Below are 18,328 nucleotides of genomic sequence, written 5' to 3'. Positions count from 1 at the left end.
CAACTACACCAACAGTTAGGTTTAGACAACGACACCAACAGTTAGGTTTAGACAACAAAAGCAACAGTTAGGTTTAGACAACGACACCAACAGTTAGGTTTAGACAACTACACCAACAGTTAGGTTTAGACAACTACACCAACAGTTAGGTTTAGACAACAAAAGCAACAGTTAGGTTTAGACAACTAAACCAACAGTTAGGTTTAGACAACTACACCAACAGTTAGGTTTAGACAACTACACCAACAGTTAGGTTTAGACAACAACACCAACAGTTAGGTTTAGACAACTACACCAACAGTTAGGTTTAGACAACTACACCAACAGTTAGGTTTAGACAACAACACCAACAGTTAGGTTTAGACAACTACACCAACAGTTAGGTTTAGACAACAAAACCAACAGTTAGGTTTAGACAACAAAAGCAACAGTTAGGTTTAGACAACTAAACCAACAGTTAGGTTTAGACAACAAAAGCAACAGTTAGGTTTAGACAACAAAAGCAACAGTTAGGTTTAGACAACTAAACCAACAGTTAGGTTTAGACAACAAAACCAACAGTTAGGTTTAGACAACAAAAGCAACAGTTAGGTTTAGACAACAAAAGCAACAGTTAGATTTAGACAACAAAAGCAACAGTTAGGTTTTGACAACTAAACCAACAGTTAGGTTTAGACAACAAAAGCAACAGTTAGGTTTTGACAACTAAACCAACAGTTAGGTTTAGACAACAAAAGCAACAGTTAGGTTTAGACAACAAAAGCAACAGTTAGGTTTAGACAACAAAAGCAACAGTTAGGTTTAGACAACAAAAGCAACAGTTAGGTTTAGACAACAAAAGCAACAGTTAGGTTTAGACAACTAAACCAACAGTTAGGTTTAGACAACAAAAGCAACAGTTAGGTTTAGACAACAAAAGCAACAGTTAGGTTTAGACAACAAAAGCAACAGTTAGGTTTAGACAACAAAAGCAACAGTTAGGTTTAGACAACTAAACCAACAGTTAGGTTTAGACAACAAAAGCAACAGTTAGGTTTAGTCAACAAAAGCAACAGTTAGGTTTAGACAACTAAACCAACAGTTAGGTTTAGACAACAAAAGCAACAGTTAGGTTTTGACAACTAAACCAACAGTTAGGTTTAGACAACAAAAGCAACAGTTAGGTTTAGACAACAAAAGCAACAGTTAGGTTTAGACAACAAAAGCAACAGTTAGGTTTTGACAACTAAACCAACAGTTAGGTTTAGACAACAAAAGCAACAGTTAGGTTTAGACAACAAAAGCAACAGTTAGGTTTAGACAACAAAAGCAACAGTTAGGTTTAGACAACAAAAGCAACAGTTAGGTTTAGACAACAAAAGCAACAGTTAGGTTTAGACAACAAAAGCAACAGTTAGGTTTAGACAACAAAACCAACAGTTAGGTTTAGACAACAAAAGCAACAGTTAGGTTTTGACAACTAAACCAACAGTTAGGTTTTGACAACTAAACCAATAGTTAGGTTTAGGTTTGGTTTAGTTCATTTTTTCCTCCATCTACTAAACTCAAGAACACATTAGTAAAGAGACTTTCTCCAAGATGAAAGCATCAGAGACATTCAGACATAAAGTCCTCTCACACACACACAGTAACTTAATCTAGTGAAGTGACTCACTGACATTCAGAATCTGTATTTTCATGAGCAGCAACAAAACAAACCACCGTTAAAAGAGGAAACATGGAGAATAGCAGAACAAATTGTATATTGACTGACAGTCAATATACAATTTCAAGGAATGTAGAATCAGATATGAATTGAACCTTAAAATGAAAACCTTTTTCATCATCGCAGAGTTCCACTAATGACAAATTGATGGCAGACTGCTGACATCTGTAGATAGAGATGGACGGCCTACAGGCTGAATATTAGACTCTAGCCTGCTGTAGTCTTTTCTTTTATAAACCTACATGTAACCCTCATCCAGTCATATCAGATGAACGGCCCCGTGCAGCTGATCTGACCGATGAGGAATTTAAAAAGCAGCTCTATGATCACATAAAAAGAATAATTATGGTCAGAGTGACAAATTCCTATTGTTTCCTCTCTTTGTCCTCCAGCCTGCCGTCCTGCCGGCTGCTGCAGTTTAATTAACTAACAAAGAGCCTGGAGCACTAATGCTGTCAAATGAAAAATTATAGAATTATTACATGATTTATATTTGGTTTCAGTCCAGAAAGTCTGAAATTATGGGTCATTTCATAATGTTTTTCACTCTTTGATTAACGTGGCAGCCTTTTGAGGTCTAATTTAATCTGTTTATTCATAGATCCACGTTGAAATGTAGCCAAACATCTCATTGTGTGCTGCCGAATAATTATATAACATAATATAATATGATATAATAAAAGTGAGGGCTTGCTGTGAAGTTTGATGCAGCCTTCAGTCTCTCAGCATCTCATGGAGAAGACGTTCTCTCCGTACAGATGTTGGGAGGTGGAAGGTCACGGATAGATGATGAGGGTTCAGTGCTGCTGCTGCACTTCTTCTGAAGTCTATGATCAATAAACAGGCTGAAGGATGAGTCACACATTAGAATTCATTCACCTCAGTCGAACCGGGTCAGTCAGTGGATTCCTTTCATTTATTCATTTGTTTGGACAATGCTCATTAATCAACATTTTGTAAATGTGCCGAATAACTGCAACTGGATGTTTGTAATCTGTTTTCATATAATGTTTGTATCTATATTCACTCAAAGTAACCCACTGTCATTCATGTATAACCCACTTCATCATGAGCCAGCTCAGGAGGTATGAAGAGGGACAGAGTCCAGCAAGGGAGGTTAGACTCACAAGTTAACGTTGACTTATTTGTTACGTAACTTAAGTAACACCACTTCCAGTTATTTTAATCCAAACCACCACCTTTCCCTTAACCGAACCAATACCGTTGTTGCCTAAATGCCACAGTGGTTTGTGCAGGCGCACCGACTCCTCATGTTTTCTGCTCATGACATTTGAGGAGAAAAGCACAAAAATAAAACAGTCTTCTGTCATCTGTGTTGATTTGGGGCTTGAGTTTGACATGTAAGTTTGCAGCGTTAACAGCAAGCCGACGTCTGAAGGAACAGAGAACCAGAGAGTTCAAACAGGAACTACTCCGCACAAACTATTCACTTTCATCACCTAATTCCGAAAAACACAATATTCCTACTAAACATGGCTGATGAAAATTAATATTCCACAAATATTTCTGTTTACATAATTCGAATAAAATAGGATCTTTTTTTCAAAGTTCTCCAGAAGTGTTTGAACTCATTCTCCCTCTTTCATTCCTTCAACCACCTTCTTGAGAAGGTTGGGGATGTGATATTTGTTCATATCCCAAAACTGGTTGATAACTAAGTCCTTCATAATGTTTAAAAGTAGGTGAGTTCCTCCTTCTCTTCTTCTGGCCATGCATCTCTACTCCGGCCTGTAAACTGTTGGTTTGTGTACAAAACCAGACCTGACACTTAAACAGACAATGCGCTGTTTAAATCTCCAAAGAATGCTCCTAAAACCTGAATAATGTCAAAATATTACATACGTTTATTGGAAAATATCCTGAATAAAAGTAGAATATTAATGTGGATGTCAACAAAGTCACACAAACATGTCTCTTTCTAAACTGTCAACTGGTCCATTAAGTTAAATGAGTCTCTCTCTGGTTTTTCGGTATCACACTGGCTCCTCCCCTCTGATAGCTCCTCCCCCCTGAGTGGTTGTTACATTCCGATGACATATTGAGTTTTTAACAGGACGTTATGTCCCTCAGTAGATGTCTGATGGACGTCTCTCTGTCTCCATCAGGTATAAGGCCATCGTGAACCCGATGGACATCCAGACGTCCGGCGCCGTCTTCTGGACGTGTCTAAAGGCCGTCTCCATCTGGCTGCTGTCCGTCCTGCTGGCTGTTCCTGAAGCCATTTTCTCTCAAGTTGTCTCCATGCAGGTACAATACAGACACACATACTACTGTAGTACTACTGTAGTACTACAACAACCAATGAGTAAAGTACTGTAGCCACGCCCTACATCCATCTCTCTCTCTATGAGAACCTTCAGTGTCACATAATTACAGCCACGTCATCTGCATATTGTTTGACTTTTCTTCTCTCTGTAATATCTGTACATGTTTCCTCTTTTGTAAACAATTATCAATGTTTAATTAGTTTGATCTATCAATTATGAGCTTTGTTATATCTACCACATTATAACTAGATGGTAATATATATCAATATGCACCGATTTATTAATTAACTGTAAATAGTAAAGTAAAGTTATCTCTATTTCGGTCTTTGTTTTCAAATCACTCCACAGTAAAGTTGACTGATGAATTAATGAGAAATGTCAGAACACTGCAGAGTGAATCCAACCAATCAGAAGCACGTGATGCTTGTGACCTTGTGTACACTCAGACTGGATGTTCTTCATCCATCACTTCCTGCTGAAGGCTCATCGCTGGTTCAGACTAACTCCCCCGTCAGCTATAAACTCTTAGTCAGATTTATGAATGAGCAGAGCTGACATTTTACTCCACAATCTGTTTTATGCTCCTCTCTCCTGTCTGTCCTTCACTCTCACTTCACTTTCTGCCCTTCTGTTTCTCCTCCTCCAATTTTCTCTCTACTCTTTCATTCTCTCCTTTTATTTTCTCATCTTTTCATCTTTCCTCTCTCCTTCCTCCTTGTTTCTTTTCCTTTTCTCCTCCTCTCCTCTCTTTGTTTCCTCTCCTTCTCTTCTCCCATCACTCCTCTCCAACTCCCCTCCCTTGTCCTACTCCTGGTTTCCTCTCCTCCTTCCTACTTCTTGTTTCCTTTCTTCCCCTCCTCTCCTCCCTACTCCTGGTTTCCTCTCCTCCTTCCTGCTTCCTTTCTTCCTCTCCTCTCCCTACTCCTGGATTCCTCTCCTCCATACTTCTTGTTTCCTTTCTTCCCCTCCTCTCCTCCCTACTCCTGGTTTCCTTTCCTCCCCCCTCAGGGTCACAGAGACTACACTAACGTCACCTTTGTGAACTGCGTCCCCTACCCGCTGTCCAATCCGATGCATCCTAAGATCCACTCGGTGATGATCTTCCTGGTTTACTTCCTGGTTCCTCTGACCATCATCTCGGTGTATTATTACCACATCGCCCGCACGCTCATCAAGAGCGCCCACGACATGCCGGGGGAGGTCAGCGAACACACCAAGAGACAGGTGAGGATGAACACATGACTGAAGTGAGGATGAACACATGACTGAAGTGATGAATGAACACATGACTGAAGTGATGAATGAACACATGACGGAAGTGAGGATGAACACATGACTGAAGTGAGGATGAACACATGACTGAAGTGATGAATGAACACATGACTGAAGTGAGGATGAACACATGACTGAAGTGATGAATGAACACATGACTGCAGTGAGGATAAACACATGACTGAGGTGATGAATGAACACATGACTGCAGTGAGGATGAACACATGACTGAGGTGATGAATGAACACATGACTGCAGTGAGGATGAACACATGACTGAAGTGATGAATGAACACATTTCTGAAGTGAGGATGAACACATGACTGAAGTGATGAATGAACACATGACTGCAGTGAGGATGAACACATGACTGAAGTGATGAATGAGCACATGACTGAAGTGAGGATGAACACATGACTGAAGTGAGGATGAACACATGACTGAAGTGATGAATGAACACATGACTGAAGTGAGGATGAACACATGACTGAAGTGATGAATGAACACATGACTGCAGTGAGGATGACCACATGACTGAGGTGATGAATGAACACATGACTGCAGTGAGTATGAACACATGACTGAGGTGATGAATGAACACATGACTGAAGTGATGAATGAACACATGACTGCAGTGAGGATAAACACATGACTGAGGTGATGAATGAACACATGACTCTGCTGTGTTTGAGGCTCTGTAATTCTAATAGTTTGGTTCTTATCTGTTTTCACTGGAAACGTGACGATTCACCACAAACTGATCTTCTGATTTAATATCCACACGCAGCCAACAGATGTTCTTTGCTGACTGCGTCACGGCAGTTTGTGGCGACGACATCGAAGAAAAGGAATGAGAAATGTAGAAAAACATAAATAAGTTGCTGATTGTGCACCACGGTCCCTAAAATCATTTCAACAACATATGAAATGGTTAAACTAAAGAGTTGATCCTGCACATTTTAAAACGTTTATTTCTTCAGATCTCAGTCCAGTTCAGGTGGCTTAGCGACGGCTGTGGTGAGAGGTGGTAACAGCAGGTGTGTTTTAATAATAGCATATAAATATCTCAGGTATCACCGAAGGCAGCGAACACTCTGAAGCAGCTTCTTCATCAGACAAACAGTTCAATCAGGAGAGACAAGTGAAGGATTAGTAGTTAACGTTTATTAGGACAGATGCTGCGTTAATGAGTTACACAGAAACTCTTTGGCGCTTGAACTCGACGAGGAGATTTGTGATGGAGTTGTGATTGTCCTGAGCGGCAACAATATGAACCCCCCCGTGGAGTCCAGACACTGGTGGTGGTGGTGGCTGATGAGGCTGATAGAATGATGAGGAGGGCTGCGTAACAGCAGCCTGAACGTATTGAAGGTAGAGAGACAATCATATTTAAGAGAGACAGCAGCAGATGATAGGCTAACGATGTCCTCCTGTCGTTGTGCTATTGGCTAGAGAGACCAGCTGATCTAGACAGCTGATCATGATTGACAGCCCCGAACAATAACAGCAAGGACATAATGAGTGTGCCTGCATGAGTGATGGCAGATGTATGGTGAACAAGCTACGGGCTGAGGCATGCGAGAGTATAGTCTTCCTGTCTGAACTTACGCTAGAGCTTCATGAGACACAACTGCTGTTTAAGTCTGTTTAAGTCAAAGCAATTCAAACTTTATTCCTCGAGGAGGGAAACATGAAATGTGTGTTTCAGAGCAACCGAGAAAACAATAGGCTGAGAAGATCATAATCAGCCAAGCAATGCTACTGTACACGTTACTGCACACGCTACTGCACACGCTACTGCACACGCTACTGCACACGTTACTGTACACGTTACTGCACACGCTACTGTACACGTTACTGTACACGCTACTGCACACGCTACTGTACACGATACTGCACACGCTACTGTACACGTTACTGTACACGTTACTGCACACGCTACTGCACACGCTACTGCACACGCTACTGCACACGTTACTGTACACGTTACTGCACACGCTACTGCACACGCTACTGCACACGCTACTGCACACGTTACTGCACACGTTACTGCACACGCTACTGCACACGTTACTGTACACGTTACTGCACACGCTACTGTACACGTTACTGTACATGCTACTGCACACGCTACTGCACACGATACTGTACACGATACTGTACAAGTACACGCTACTGTACATGCACCAGCCTTTGTCTCATGGTAATATCTAGTACTTGCATGCGTTGCATGTTTCCAGTGAACGGGGAACTCCACCAGGAACATTGAAAAAGTACTTAGAATAAAAAATGGCTTTATATGAATTTAACCTTCAGGATTATGACATTCAAATTGCAGTTCCACTTTCCTTCAGAGAGATCTTTCTCACTCTGACTCTGAATCAGTGATGAGGGTTCATTAGAATGAGTCGGACCTCCTGCGTGAGACATTGAGGAGTTGCTGTTCGTCTCCTGTCAAGTGAAGCAGAGATGATCAGTGAGCCGTGCTGGACGGCTGAAGCTCTCCTGCTTGTAGTTTGTAGGATGCGACTGCAGCGGCTGCATTTCAACTAGTTTGAGGGAATTCAAAGTTGACTTCTATGTTTAGAAAGTGTAACATGCACAAGTGCTCACAGATACAAGTCAAACAACAGCGTGAGAGTTCTAACTCTGTCTGGAGGCTTCCTGTCTGCCTGCCTGAGCTTTTAGCACCGACTTTTAGCACCGACACCTCCCAGAGGTGGAGGCTGGAGGGTCAGCTCACTGTACACCAGCTGGAGCTTCATGGGGGGGGGGGGGGGGGGGGGAGGAGTGGCAGCTTGGACGTCCTGCTGTGTCTCTGAGGGTTACTACGATAGTAATCACTGTTGATGATATATTCATACGTTTGTCTTCGATCAACAACAGTCGGTTCACACTCGCCTGCTGCTGCTCCGGTTCCTCCTTTCAACAGAGAACCTGCTAATATTCACTCAGTACTCACAGCTGTTTCCAATTTCTTTTGGCTGGATGATGATGAAAAGCTTGAGTTGTGCTTCAGGAAAAGAAGCAGATTTTATTTGCCGAATGTTTCGTTTCAGACCGAGCGGTGAACAAGCTGTACTTTAGTGATTTAGTGAAATGTTCCTGGAGTCTTATGAACCCACGAGCGTTGGGCACGTGTACAGAATAAAGAAAACCATCAGCTGCTCAACGTCCTTTGTGGCGCGTTCATTGTGAGCGAATAGAAAGATGAAAAAAGTCAAGATGCAGCGTCGCATCACTCGCAGACAATCAGGACGTTCCAGTAGGAAACAATGAAGCAGCCAGATGTACCGGCGCTCCAGACGTCACCGTTGTGCTTTTGTTAGTGAGCCTCTCAGTGCTCTCCTTCTCTGAAACAGGAAACCAATACACAAAGGAAGCTTTGTTTCAAGCATTGGAGGGAGAGCAGCGGTGTATAAATACACGACGACGTAGAACATACAGGCCACACCCTCCTACGACACTTCCTGGCTGCACCTGATTGGATGAACACGTTCACTGGTGCGTTATCTCAACGTCTTCTCACACAACGGATGATATGATACAAACTACAGAAGTGGAGTTTCGTACATAAGTTACAAATCAATCCACGTTGACTTCCTGTTTCTTGTTTTATACTTCCTGGTTTATGATTACGTGGATAACAACAAATAGATTTTGTGGGATATCTACGAGTTACAGCGCATCATCATCATCATCATCATCATCAGTAGGTGAAGCTACGAACGCTGCTTACGGATTTCAAACCGGACCAACATGGCGGCTCGTTGGAAGCTTTCAGATGACTTGAGTCAGACTAATGACCAGTGAGCCCGTACTTCAGACGGGACCTGGACTGGAGCTCGTTCCAGCAGGTAAAGGTAGTTATGATGCTTTGACTCCATTAACTGGAGGCTTCATCCTAAAGAAGCACTTTCATCCTGAAGGGAAGCTCATCTCTGTGGCTCTGCAGGTCTGAAAGGACACTTTGCAGAGAAGTCGACCCGGATGAACTCGGGGTTAATGGAGAGTCGCCGACTAACAAACGGTGAATCAACTGGTGACGCTGAGAGCTGAGAGAGGAGGAGGCTCATCAGAGACGCTCGCTGAGCCGTGAAAACACTCTGCCGGTCGGTTAGTGTGAAGCACGGACGTCTGCTTCATTCTGCAGCTGCAGGGGACACCCCCATCTCTGTCTGAGCCATACGTGTTCATATCAATAAGCAGTGGACACACAGTGAGTCTGAGGAGATCCCTGAGAGCAATAGAAACTCAACCATATGGACACATGTATGTGGACGCCCAGCATTCGTAGCAATACCTACGAAAAATAACGTAATGATGAACCAGGAAGTATAAAGACCATAAAATCACTCAGTGGGCAGCAGGAAGTGGAGCTGGACGGGTCCAACAAACAGCCACGAGCCCGCTGTCTGTCCTCCATGTGAGACAAGAAGTCACAATAAGTCACCGATAGGGTTAAAGGCCACTAAAATAAAATGAAAAGGAAATCTTAAAGCTACAGCATACAATTATATTTTACACCGTGCACAGGACCAGGTCCATCAAGAGGTTCTGGAGGCACTTTATTTTAAGGGTCCTGACATCTGCTCCTGACTTCAGGAGGTTTTCTGGAGAGAATCATGTGATTTCCCTCTAGTTGGTCAAATAGAGTGAATGCTGCTCGTTCCCATTAACAGCAACAATGATAATAATAATAATAATAATAGATTGTTGATAAAGCTAATTCTGGAGTTCTTTGAAGGAAATCCCACGAGAAGAACACAAGTATGTAACACAAGTATTGTGTTCTTTCTCTCAATAATTCTTTCCAGGAAACTTTCAACAACAAATTACAGAAACATAAAATAAATAGATCGTCATGCCCAAACATCTGTTATCTCCTCCGCCCTCCATGTCGTCCTCCCTCTGCGTCTAATTCATCTCATTACAGTTCAGTCCATCGATGTCTCCTCTGGGGGGGGGGGGGGGGGGGGCTCTTCGCCCGTATCTTCACATCTTCGTAGGTCCGGAGCCAATTGCTACATTAACTGCAGACGCCCACGACGACAGCAAACACGGCCGCCATCTTATTCATTATGTTCCCAGAGATAAGACACATTAGAGAGCGCGCGCACACACACACTCACACACGCACACACACACAGACGTACACACACACACGCACGCACACACACACACACACAGACGTACACACACACACGCACACACGCACACACACACACACGTACACACGCACACACACACACTCGCACAGACGTACAGACGCACGCACACACGTACACACGCACACACACGTACACACGCACACACACACACACACACACACACGCACACACACGTACACACGCACACACACACACTCGCACAGACGTACAGACGCACGCACACACGTACACACGCACACACACGTACACACGCACACACACACACGCACGCACACACACGCACGCACACACACACACTCGCACAGACGTACAGACGCACGCACACACGCACACACACGTACACACGTACACACGCACACACACACACGCACACACACACACGCACACACACACGCACGCACACACACGCACACACACACACACACACACGCACGCAGCACACACACGCACACACACACACTCGCACACACACACACGCACGCACACGTACACACGCACACGCACACACACGCACACACACACTCGCACACACACACACGTACACACGCACACACACGCACACACACGTACACGCACGCACACACACGCGCACAGAGTAGAGGGCCTTTGTGTGTGATCTGTACTTGAACACGTCTATCTCTAAGGAGTCAGTCAGACCACGTTTTAACAGCTTGGTATCTGCAGGTGAGTGCTTGATGGCGGTGCGCTGGGAGACGTCTTCCTCTGCTGTAGGCGTAGTTCTTCTGCCGACATGACGGGATAACAAGTGCACAAATGGCCAAGTGTTGGTTCTGGATTTCAGCATTTGGAGCGTTATAGAAATGTGACAACTTGACGGCTCGCGGCGCCGCCGTCGCCTCAGGTGTCGATCCGTCTCTAACGGGCATCTTATGGGAGCCGGCAGCCCGCAACTCCCAGGAGCCTTTGCAGGCTTCCTGCTCGGTGACGAAGGCAGCGGCTCTGAAGATGTAACTCTATTACAGACATCTGAATACACTCGCAGCCCGGCAGCAGCTGCAGGTGTGTACTGAAGTATGAAAGTACATTCATGCTTCCGACAATGCACACACACACACACACACACACACACACACACACACACACACACACACACACACACACACACACACACACACACACACACACACACACACACACACACATAATCCGTCCAGATGCGTTGTGACCCGGAGAGGCAGGAGCCGAAGAGGATCTTATGAGAAACACAAATCAGCAGCAGCCAGACTGGAGCAGAGTCTGCTGCTGGCTCACTCTTTACTGTTTATTTGCTGTTTCTCGCCTTAAAAAGAGGCGACTCAGTCAAAGTGAGACGCCTCCGGCTGCTTTTTAACGTAATAATGATAAGCTGGAACATGCAGCTGTTCTCCACTGAGCAAAGTGACAGTTAACAACTACATGTTGTCTCACACGGGACACTGGTCTCCTGGTCTCCTGGTCCTGTGTTTCTTTGTCCCATCCATCCTCCACTACCTCTCACACTGGTCTTTACATTACGTCATCACACTCTCTGACTGTCTAATCATGACACAGATACGTTTTCATTGTAGCTACTTGAAAGCTCGGCGCCTCAAGCGTCGGTATCGGTCGGCGAGGAGCGCGACCGAACATCAGGGAAGGAGAACGAGCTGTAAAGATAAACCCAGAGCCAACGGAAGGTCTGTGACGGGAGAGGAGCGCTGCATCTCTGATGGACATAGATCACGAGGTGCAGAATCCACCAAGAGAAGCATGATTAATGGGAACTTAAAGTAAAATATGGAAGTCCAACATGTAGAATGGGACTTTGTGCGATTGTTAACCTCTTGGTTAGTCAAAGAGGTTAAGAGCCGAGAGTACGATGAATTTGTGAATCGATGATTCCTTCTGAACGAGCGTTCGGTGCAAACACAACTCCATGAAGTCCCAAAGTGACACTGCAGCTGCTGCTGGTACCCGTAAACTACGTGTTTCCTTCCAGTTCACTGCAGTGACATCAAGTTCAGACACTCGCTGAAACACCAGAGAAGCTCCTGAGAGAGAAGGATCCTCCACCGAGCGCTCTACGTGGCCTCATGTGTACGTCTCTCTAATCAGCTCCTCTGGGCTTCACCTGTACAACCTAAACACAAACGCATTCAGAGGCATGAAATAAAATAGCAAAGTTAGAGAAGAATATTTAGTCCAGTTTTAAGATGCGGCCGTCAGAAGGTCAGGAGGTCTGACGGGTACAGAGAGAAGCACTTTGAGGAACACGGCTGACACGTGCAGAGATGGGCGACCTGTGCGAAGTGCGCATGAGTGACATAATTGACCTTTTCCATATGTCTCTGGCAATCGCTGAGCATCCGCCTGACAAGGTCAGACTCCTCGTACGCTGCTGAACACGGAATGCATTTGATGTTCAGACACGATTGCAGATCTGTTTCCTCCCTCCGCCCGTCTCGTCCACAGTGTCCGTCCGTCTCGTCCACAGTGGCCGTCCATCTCGTCCACAGTGTCCGTCCATCTCGTTCATCTGTGTCCGTCCGTCTCGTCCACAGTGGCCGTCCCTCTCGTCCACAGTGTCTGTCCGTCTCGTCCACGGTGTCCGTCCATCTCGTCACAAGACATTAGCAGGAAGCTCCGAGCGTCCGGGTCCCGGCGGGAGTCAAACCGTCGCTCCTTTTTAAGCATAATTACATTTTCCCACCAAAATAAGTGGCTGTTGGTTTGATGGTTATGATGTGTATTCGCTGGTTGTATCAGCGATTGTAGCTCTTGACACCATGCATGATGGATTTTGTAGCTGCAGAGAGGAAAGTGTTTTTATTTTGTTGAGCTGTCCATCACCCTGACATCCTCCATAAGTGGTTCTGCAGGTTTAGTATCAGACATGTTGTGTCTGGATCTTTATAAAACGTGCATGCATTCACCGATGATATGCAACCGCAGATATCTTTGAAGAGAAATGTGATGTCACGGAGACATAACATCCTTTCTCAACCAATCTGAGAGTTTTGATTTGCGACATATTACTCTTTGATACAATATCCGCTCTTGGTCCGGGTTCTGATAAAATACTGACACCAGAATTACTCGTGGTTGTTTGCTCCGTACCACTAAAACAGGACAGCAGCTGCTGAACCCAACTTACAACAAGATCGCATTCCAACAAGAGAACTCATCTGCTAACAGTCGGTTACTGTTTTCAGCTCGGCTCGTCTGTTTGACACACGCACTACGGTATCTCTCACTGTCTTTAACAATGCAATGTAGGCCATTTGGGTTTGCATTCATTTAGTTCTGCACTAATCCGGAAAATGTATTTTCCGACTGCAAACTAAACTAAATAAAACCAGCTAATGTGTTGTTGAAGCAATAAAATACAAGACAGCGTGTTAGCAGCTCTCCTGTTGTTTCCATCTCACATGTTCAGTTCATGAACTCACCTGAAGTCAGATGCCGACCATCGTCTGTGCTCTCCGACTGCAGAGTTCTCTCTTCCAGTTCTCTCATGAATGTCTTGTAAACTGTTGGTGTCGGTGTGTTTGCTGCCTTTACTGAACTGTTTAGTTAAACGTCACCTTCTGCTGCTGCCGACTGTCTGATACGGAGTTCTGGGAGTTTTTGGCAGCCAATTAAAATGACAAAAGAAGTCGTGATGTTTCATGACGTCCAGTTTTACTCCAACAACACGTAGTGCAGGTCAAGCAGATGTGGCTTCTAACGGTGTGCGTCTTTACTTCCCAAACACACGGTGCTTGTAAACTGCTGTCAGTAGATGTAGCTGTCGTCTTCTTCTAATTAAAAACGAAGCAGCTGTGGGAGGACGTTATGAAGCGATGAAGGTTGTATTCAGCTGATTGTATCTGCAGGAGATTATGAACATGAATGGTGTCGCATCAACCACACAAAGCTGTTGTAGTATATTTGAGTACACCTCCCTGAATCCATCTTCCATCTTCCATTCAAGCTGATTATTTCTCATCGTCTCTTTTTATCTCCGCTCCTCCAGATGGAGACGAGGAAACGTCTGGCCAAGATCGTGTTGGTGTTCGTGGGCCTCTTCGCCCTGTGCTGGTTCCCCAACCACGTGCTCTACATGTACCGCTCCTTCCACTACCAGCAGATGGATCTGTCCCTGGCTCACCTCATCATCACCTTGCTGGCCCGAGTCCTCAGCTTCTCCTCGTCCTGCGTCAACCCCTTCGCCCTCTACCTGCTCAGCGAGAGCTTCCGCCGGCACTTCAACAGGTTGGATCGCCTCTCAATCTCTGGATCGTACTTCAGTCTTTAATGCCTCCGTTAATTAAAGGGACAACTTATGCCAGCGGTAGTGTGTTTGCACATGTAACCATACAAACATTTCTTAAAGGATGAGGCTGATGTTATTCCTTTATATCTTTCATATCGTCAACAAATCCCATAAAGAGAGGTGAAGTCCCTCCCTTCTCATCTCCACCGTGGGACCTTATTTTGGTAGAAATCTGTCCGACAGTCACCAGCGAGAGAACAATATATTTTTGATCCCGTTAAAGTGTTTCGTTTGAAACCGCTCAGTAAACTTCGTCTCTCGTCTCGCTTAATGTGCGTCACCAACACCAACATGGTCGCTAGCCAGCCAGCTAGCTAACTTAGCTAACTTAGATATGTTCTGCGCTCAAATGTAACGGTATCTAACCCGACGCGTTTAATCCAGCGACTCTTTTCATCAGCTGGGAAGAGAAAGCAGCAGTGAGAGCCGATAATGTGAACATCCTGGTACTAAACACAGAGACGCTTAGAATCTTTCTAATTACGTGTTTTCACAGTCTTATACTTCTGTTACGACAAACTTCTTGACTTTTCTTGAAATTATCTATTTTCAGCTGCGGATCGATCTGCCTATAAGAACGAGTTCTTCTTCATCAAACATACGTGTGATATTATTTAAACCAGCAGTTAAAAACATTATGGATATGATGGACATCACCTGTCAGCTGGTAGCCAAACAGCTGATGAACCATGTGTGTGTTTGTTGCTGCAGTTTGGCAGGACGCTCCACATTGTTCTGTTGCTCAGAGTAACTGCTGGGACCATGAAGAAGATGGAAACATGCAGAGGAGGACGCGTGGACGATCCTAGAGTCCTCTGCTGATCGTTCCTCTAACATGTAAATGATGAGATCTACTGGAACCATGCGACAGGCTGCTCTCTGTGCACACACTGTGGTCAGTTGTAATTGCAGACTAACCAACACTTTCCAGAAGGCTAAAACATTTGTAAAGATAGATTCAGTAAACAAAGCAGATGGTGAGCACTTCCATTCCCTCAATAAATGCACTAAATCTCCTTTTGAGAGCTCCCGTTGCGTTACTCTACCTCGGCAAGATGGAAACCCTCTTTAAACCTCACAATCCCTCCAAACACGGCCACTGTCTTTGAGCGTCTCAGCGAGCAGCAGGAACCCGGGGACGGGCTTTCACGCTTTCATTCGGGTCGGATGTGCCGGCAAATCCTGACACCTCCGGAGCAGCAGAGAAGACGCAGGGAACACGATGCGCCTTCAGGAAGCAGTTATAACGCGGCGGTGGCATGAAGCATGCGCCACAAGTCTCCTGTGTTTGGATTCATTTCTTATTATTCAAAAGGACGTGAAGAGTGAGGATTTCCATAAAGAACGGAAACGTTAAGCCTTCACCTGCTGCAGCCGGGGAACCAGTCAACCACAGTGCAGAGTGAAGGCCTCTGTAATGCTGACTCTCTATCAGGGCTGCACTTCTCTGTCATTCCCGCTTTGTTTTCACAGAGGAGGCTCCGTCACACGGCTGCACCGAATGTCTTTAAAATGTTTTATTGAAGTTTTGGTTTTTGAATGAAGCGTCCATTGTCGGGATGTTAAATCATATTGGGACAATATGATTTTACGTTATTGCGGTCGTATAACTGTAGTTGATGGTGCTGTTAGATTGCTGCTCGACCAGCCAGTTAATAGGTTACAGCTTCATGACGCAGTGAGAGTGCTGAGAGGCTCCACGCCAACAGAGATGGAATAAAGCAGAATATTCTGTTGGATAAAACCATGATGTAGATTCTGGAAATGATTCCATTCTTTCAATATGTTTTGACTTCTGGTCTGAGGAGTGAGACCATTACAGGGACGAGGTGTGCAGTTCCTGCAAGTTATTAATAATCATACTTTGATTGTTGACGTTATGAGTGAACTGTTGGGTTCAGCCTTACTTTGTCATATTTATCATTAGATGAGCACGTTGTCTTGTTTCTCATCTGTAACCCTGCAGACTATCTGAGCCACACAGTCAGTGTTTCTCAGACATTAGTGAACAATGCTCACCAAAAGTCCCAAATCTTTAGTTGCTTGTGTGTCTGACCAACAGACCAACAGACACTCAGTTCAGACCGTAAACAGACTGATTTCTAACCGAAATCCTTCTAGAACTTGTTTGCAGCTAAAACAGTCTTGATTCTGATGAAGACAGTTTTACATGTGAAGTAAACAGTGAGTGCAGAGAGCTGAGGAGAACAATGCCTTCATACACACAATGCTCCATAAGCTGCGTATTGTGTTCTTCATTTCTTCTCTTTAGTATCTCCATCAACACATGTTGTGCAGTCAGACAGTGTGTTCATTCACATCAGCCTCACCCACTCACCCACCCACTCATCCACTCACTCACTCACCCACCCACCCGCTCATTCACCCACCCACTCATCGGACTTTACAGTTTGCATTGTTTGTCTGTTTTTGTGAGTGTCTTGTTGTGATCACATGACTTTATGATTTAACAGACGCATGTGTCTCTTGTTCGTGTCTCTTGTTCGCGTCTCTTGTTCGCGTCTCTTGTTCGCGTCTCTTGTTCACGTCTCTTGTTCGCGTCCCTTGTTTGTGTCCCTTGTTTGTGTCCCTTGTTTGTGTCTCTGTCTAAGAAGCCGGCTGTGACTCATGGGACACACAACCTGAATCATCCGTCAGTCGTGCATCTCATCACGGACTAACAGTCCTCTGTCTGTTTTCCATATTCACTTTTATTTAATACCATTCTTTATTCCCGTCTCTTGTCCTGTCGGTGCGATCCAGCTCTGGTTCCGTCGGTCTCTAGGTGACGTCTCTGAAAGCCGTATTACAGAGTGATTAACTGTTATTAACCCTTTGCAGAGCCAAAGTATTGGAACACAAAGAGCCCGTGTCCAAGATGTAAGTTTACCGAAATGGAAACTGATAAAACATGTTTAATAATGGAACCATGAATGGAAGCAGATCATGTTCCTCCAAATATTTCCACATGCTGCATTTCTGTTGATACTACGTCCTGATTCAGTCTTATCCATGTGATCCAATGGGCTAAAGTCTGCAGTGAAGATATTTGAACTTCTCAAGGCTCACTCATTAACTCTTCTTCTTCTTCTTCTTCTTCTTCAGTCAGCTGCGATGCGTTCAAGGTTCCCCCCCCGAGCGCCACGCCAGCTACATGCACAGCACCTCCCACATCCGCCTCACCTCCATCAAGAAGGCCACGCCCACCGCCGCCATCGTCGCTCCAGCAGCCAATGGCAGCGCCAACAGACAGGAAGTGGCTCTGTGAGGTGGGAGGCTGCCAGTCTGTGTTTTTTTTATCAGCTTCACGTCATCCCGAGAGTTCTGCAAACACCGGACTCACCGGACTCCTGCCGCTCTGAGACCAGAGGATGGATGGATAGAGGAAAGCACCGGACTCGTACCGGTTGGATGCTTGTACCAGTTGGATGCTTGTACCAGTTGCTCCTTTCACACCGTACTGCTTCATATTCATCCTTAACTTGGCAACCAAACAAAACCTGCCTCTTGGAAATATGTCTACGAGTTCAGACATCACCGGGAACGGCAAAAAACCCAAACTGAAAATGGTTTCCAGCCACAATGTTCGCTGACAGCAT

The 18,328-nt window shown here is 44.8% G+C and overlaps 1 protein-coding gene across 1 annotated transcript in view; it reads left to right on the top strand.

Annotated features, from left to right (window-relative positions):
- The window catches only part of nmbr (neuromedin B receptor), a 52,457-nt gene extending 34,460 nt beyond the window's left edge, over window positions 1-17,997 (top strand). Inside the window, exons 2-5 of the mRNA XM_076112183.1 lie at window positions 3,832-3,973; window positions 5,002-5,217; window positions 14,430-14,668; window positions 17,835-17,997. Of these exons, the coding sequence (XP_075968298.1) occupies window positions 3,832-3,973; window positions 5,002-5,217; window positions 14,430-14,668; window positions 17,835-17,997 (760 nt within the window). The remainder of the gene's footprint in view (window positions 1-3,831; window positions 3,974-5,001; window positions 5,218-14,429; window positions 14,669-17,834) is intronic.
- Window positions 17,998-18,328: the final 331 nt, after the last annotated feature.

This window comes from Anarhichas minor, unplaced genomic scaffold (genome assembly GCF_050575085.1).
Source record: "Anarhichas minor isolate MPS153535 unplaced genomic scaffold, ASM5057508v1 ptg000047l, whole genome shotgun sequence".
NCBI classification, from domain to species: Eukaryota; Metazoa; Chordata; class Actinopteri; order Perciformes; family Anarhichadidae; genus Anarhichas; species Anarhichas minor.
Note: the sequence above shows the minus strand (reverse complement) of the source record. Positions and strands in the feature narration are given on the sequence as shown.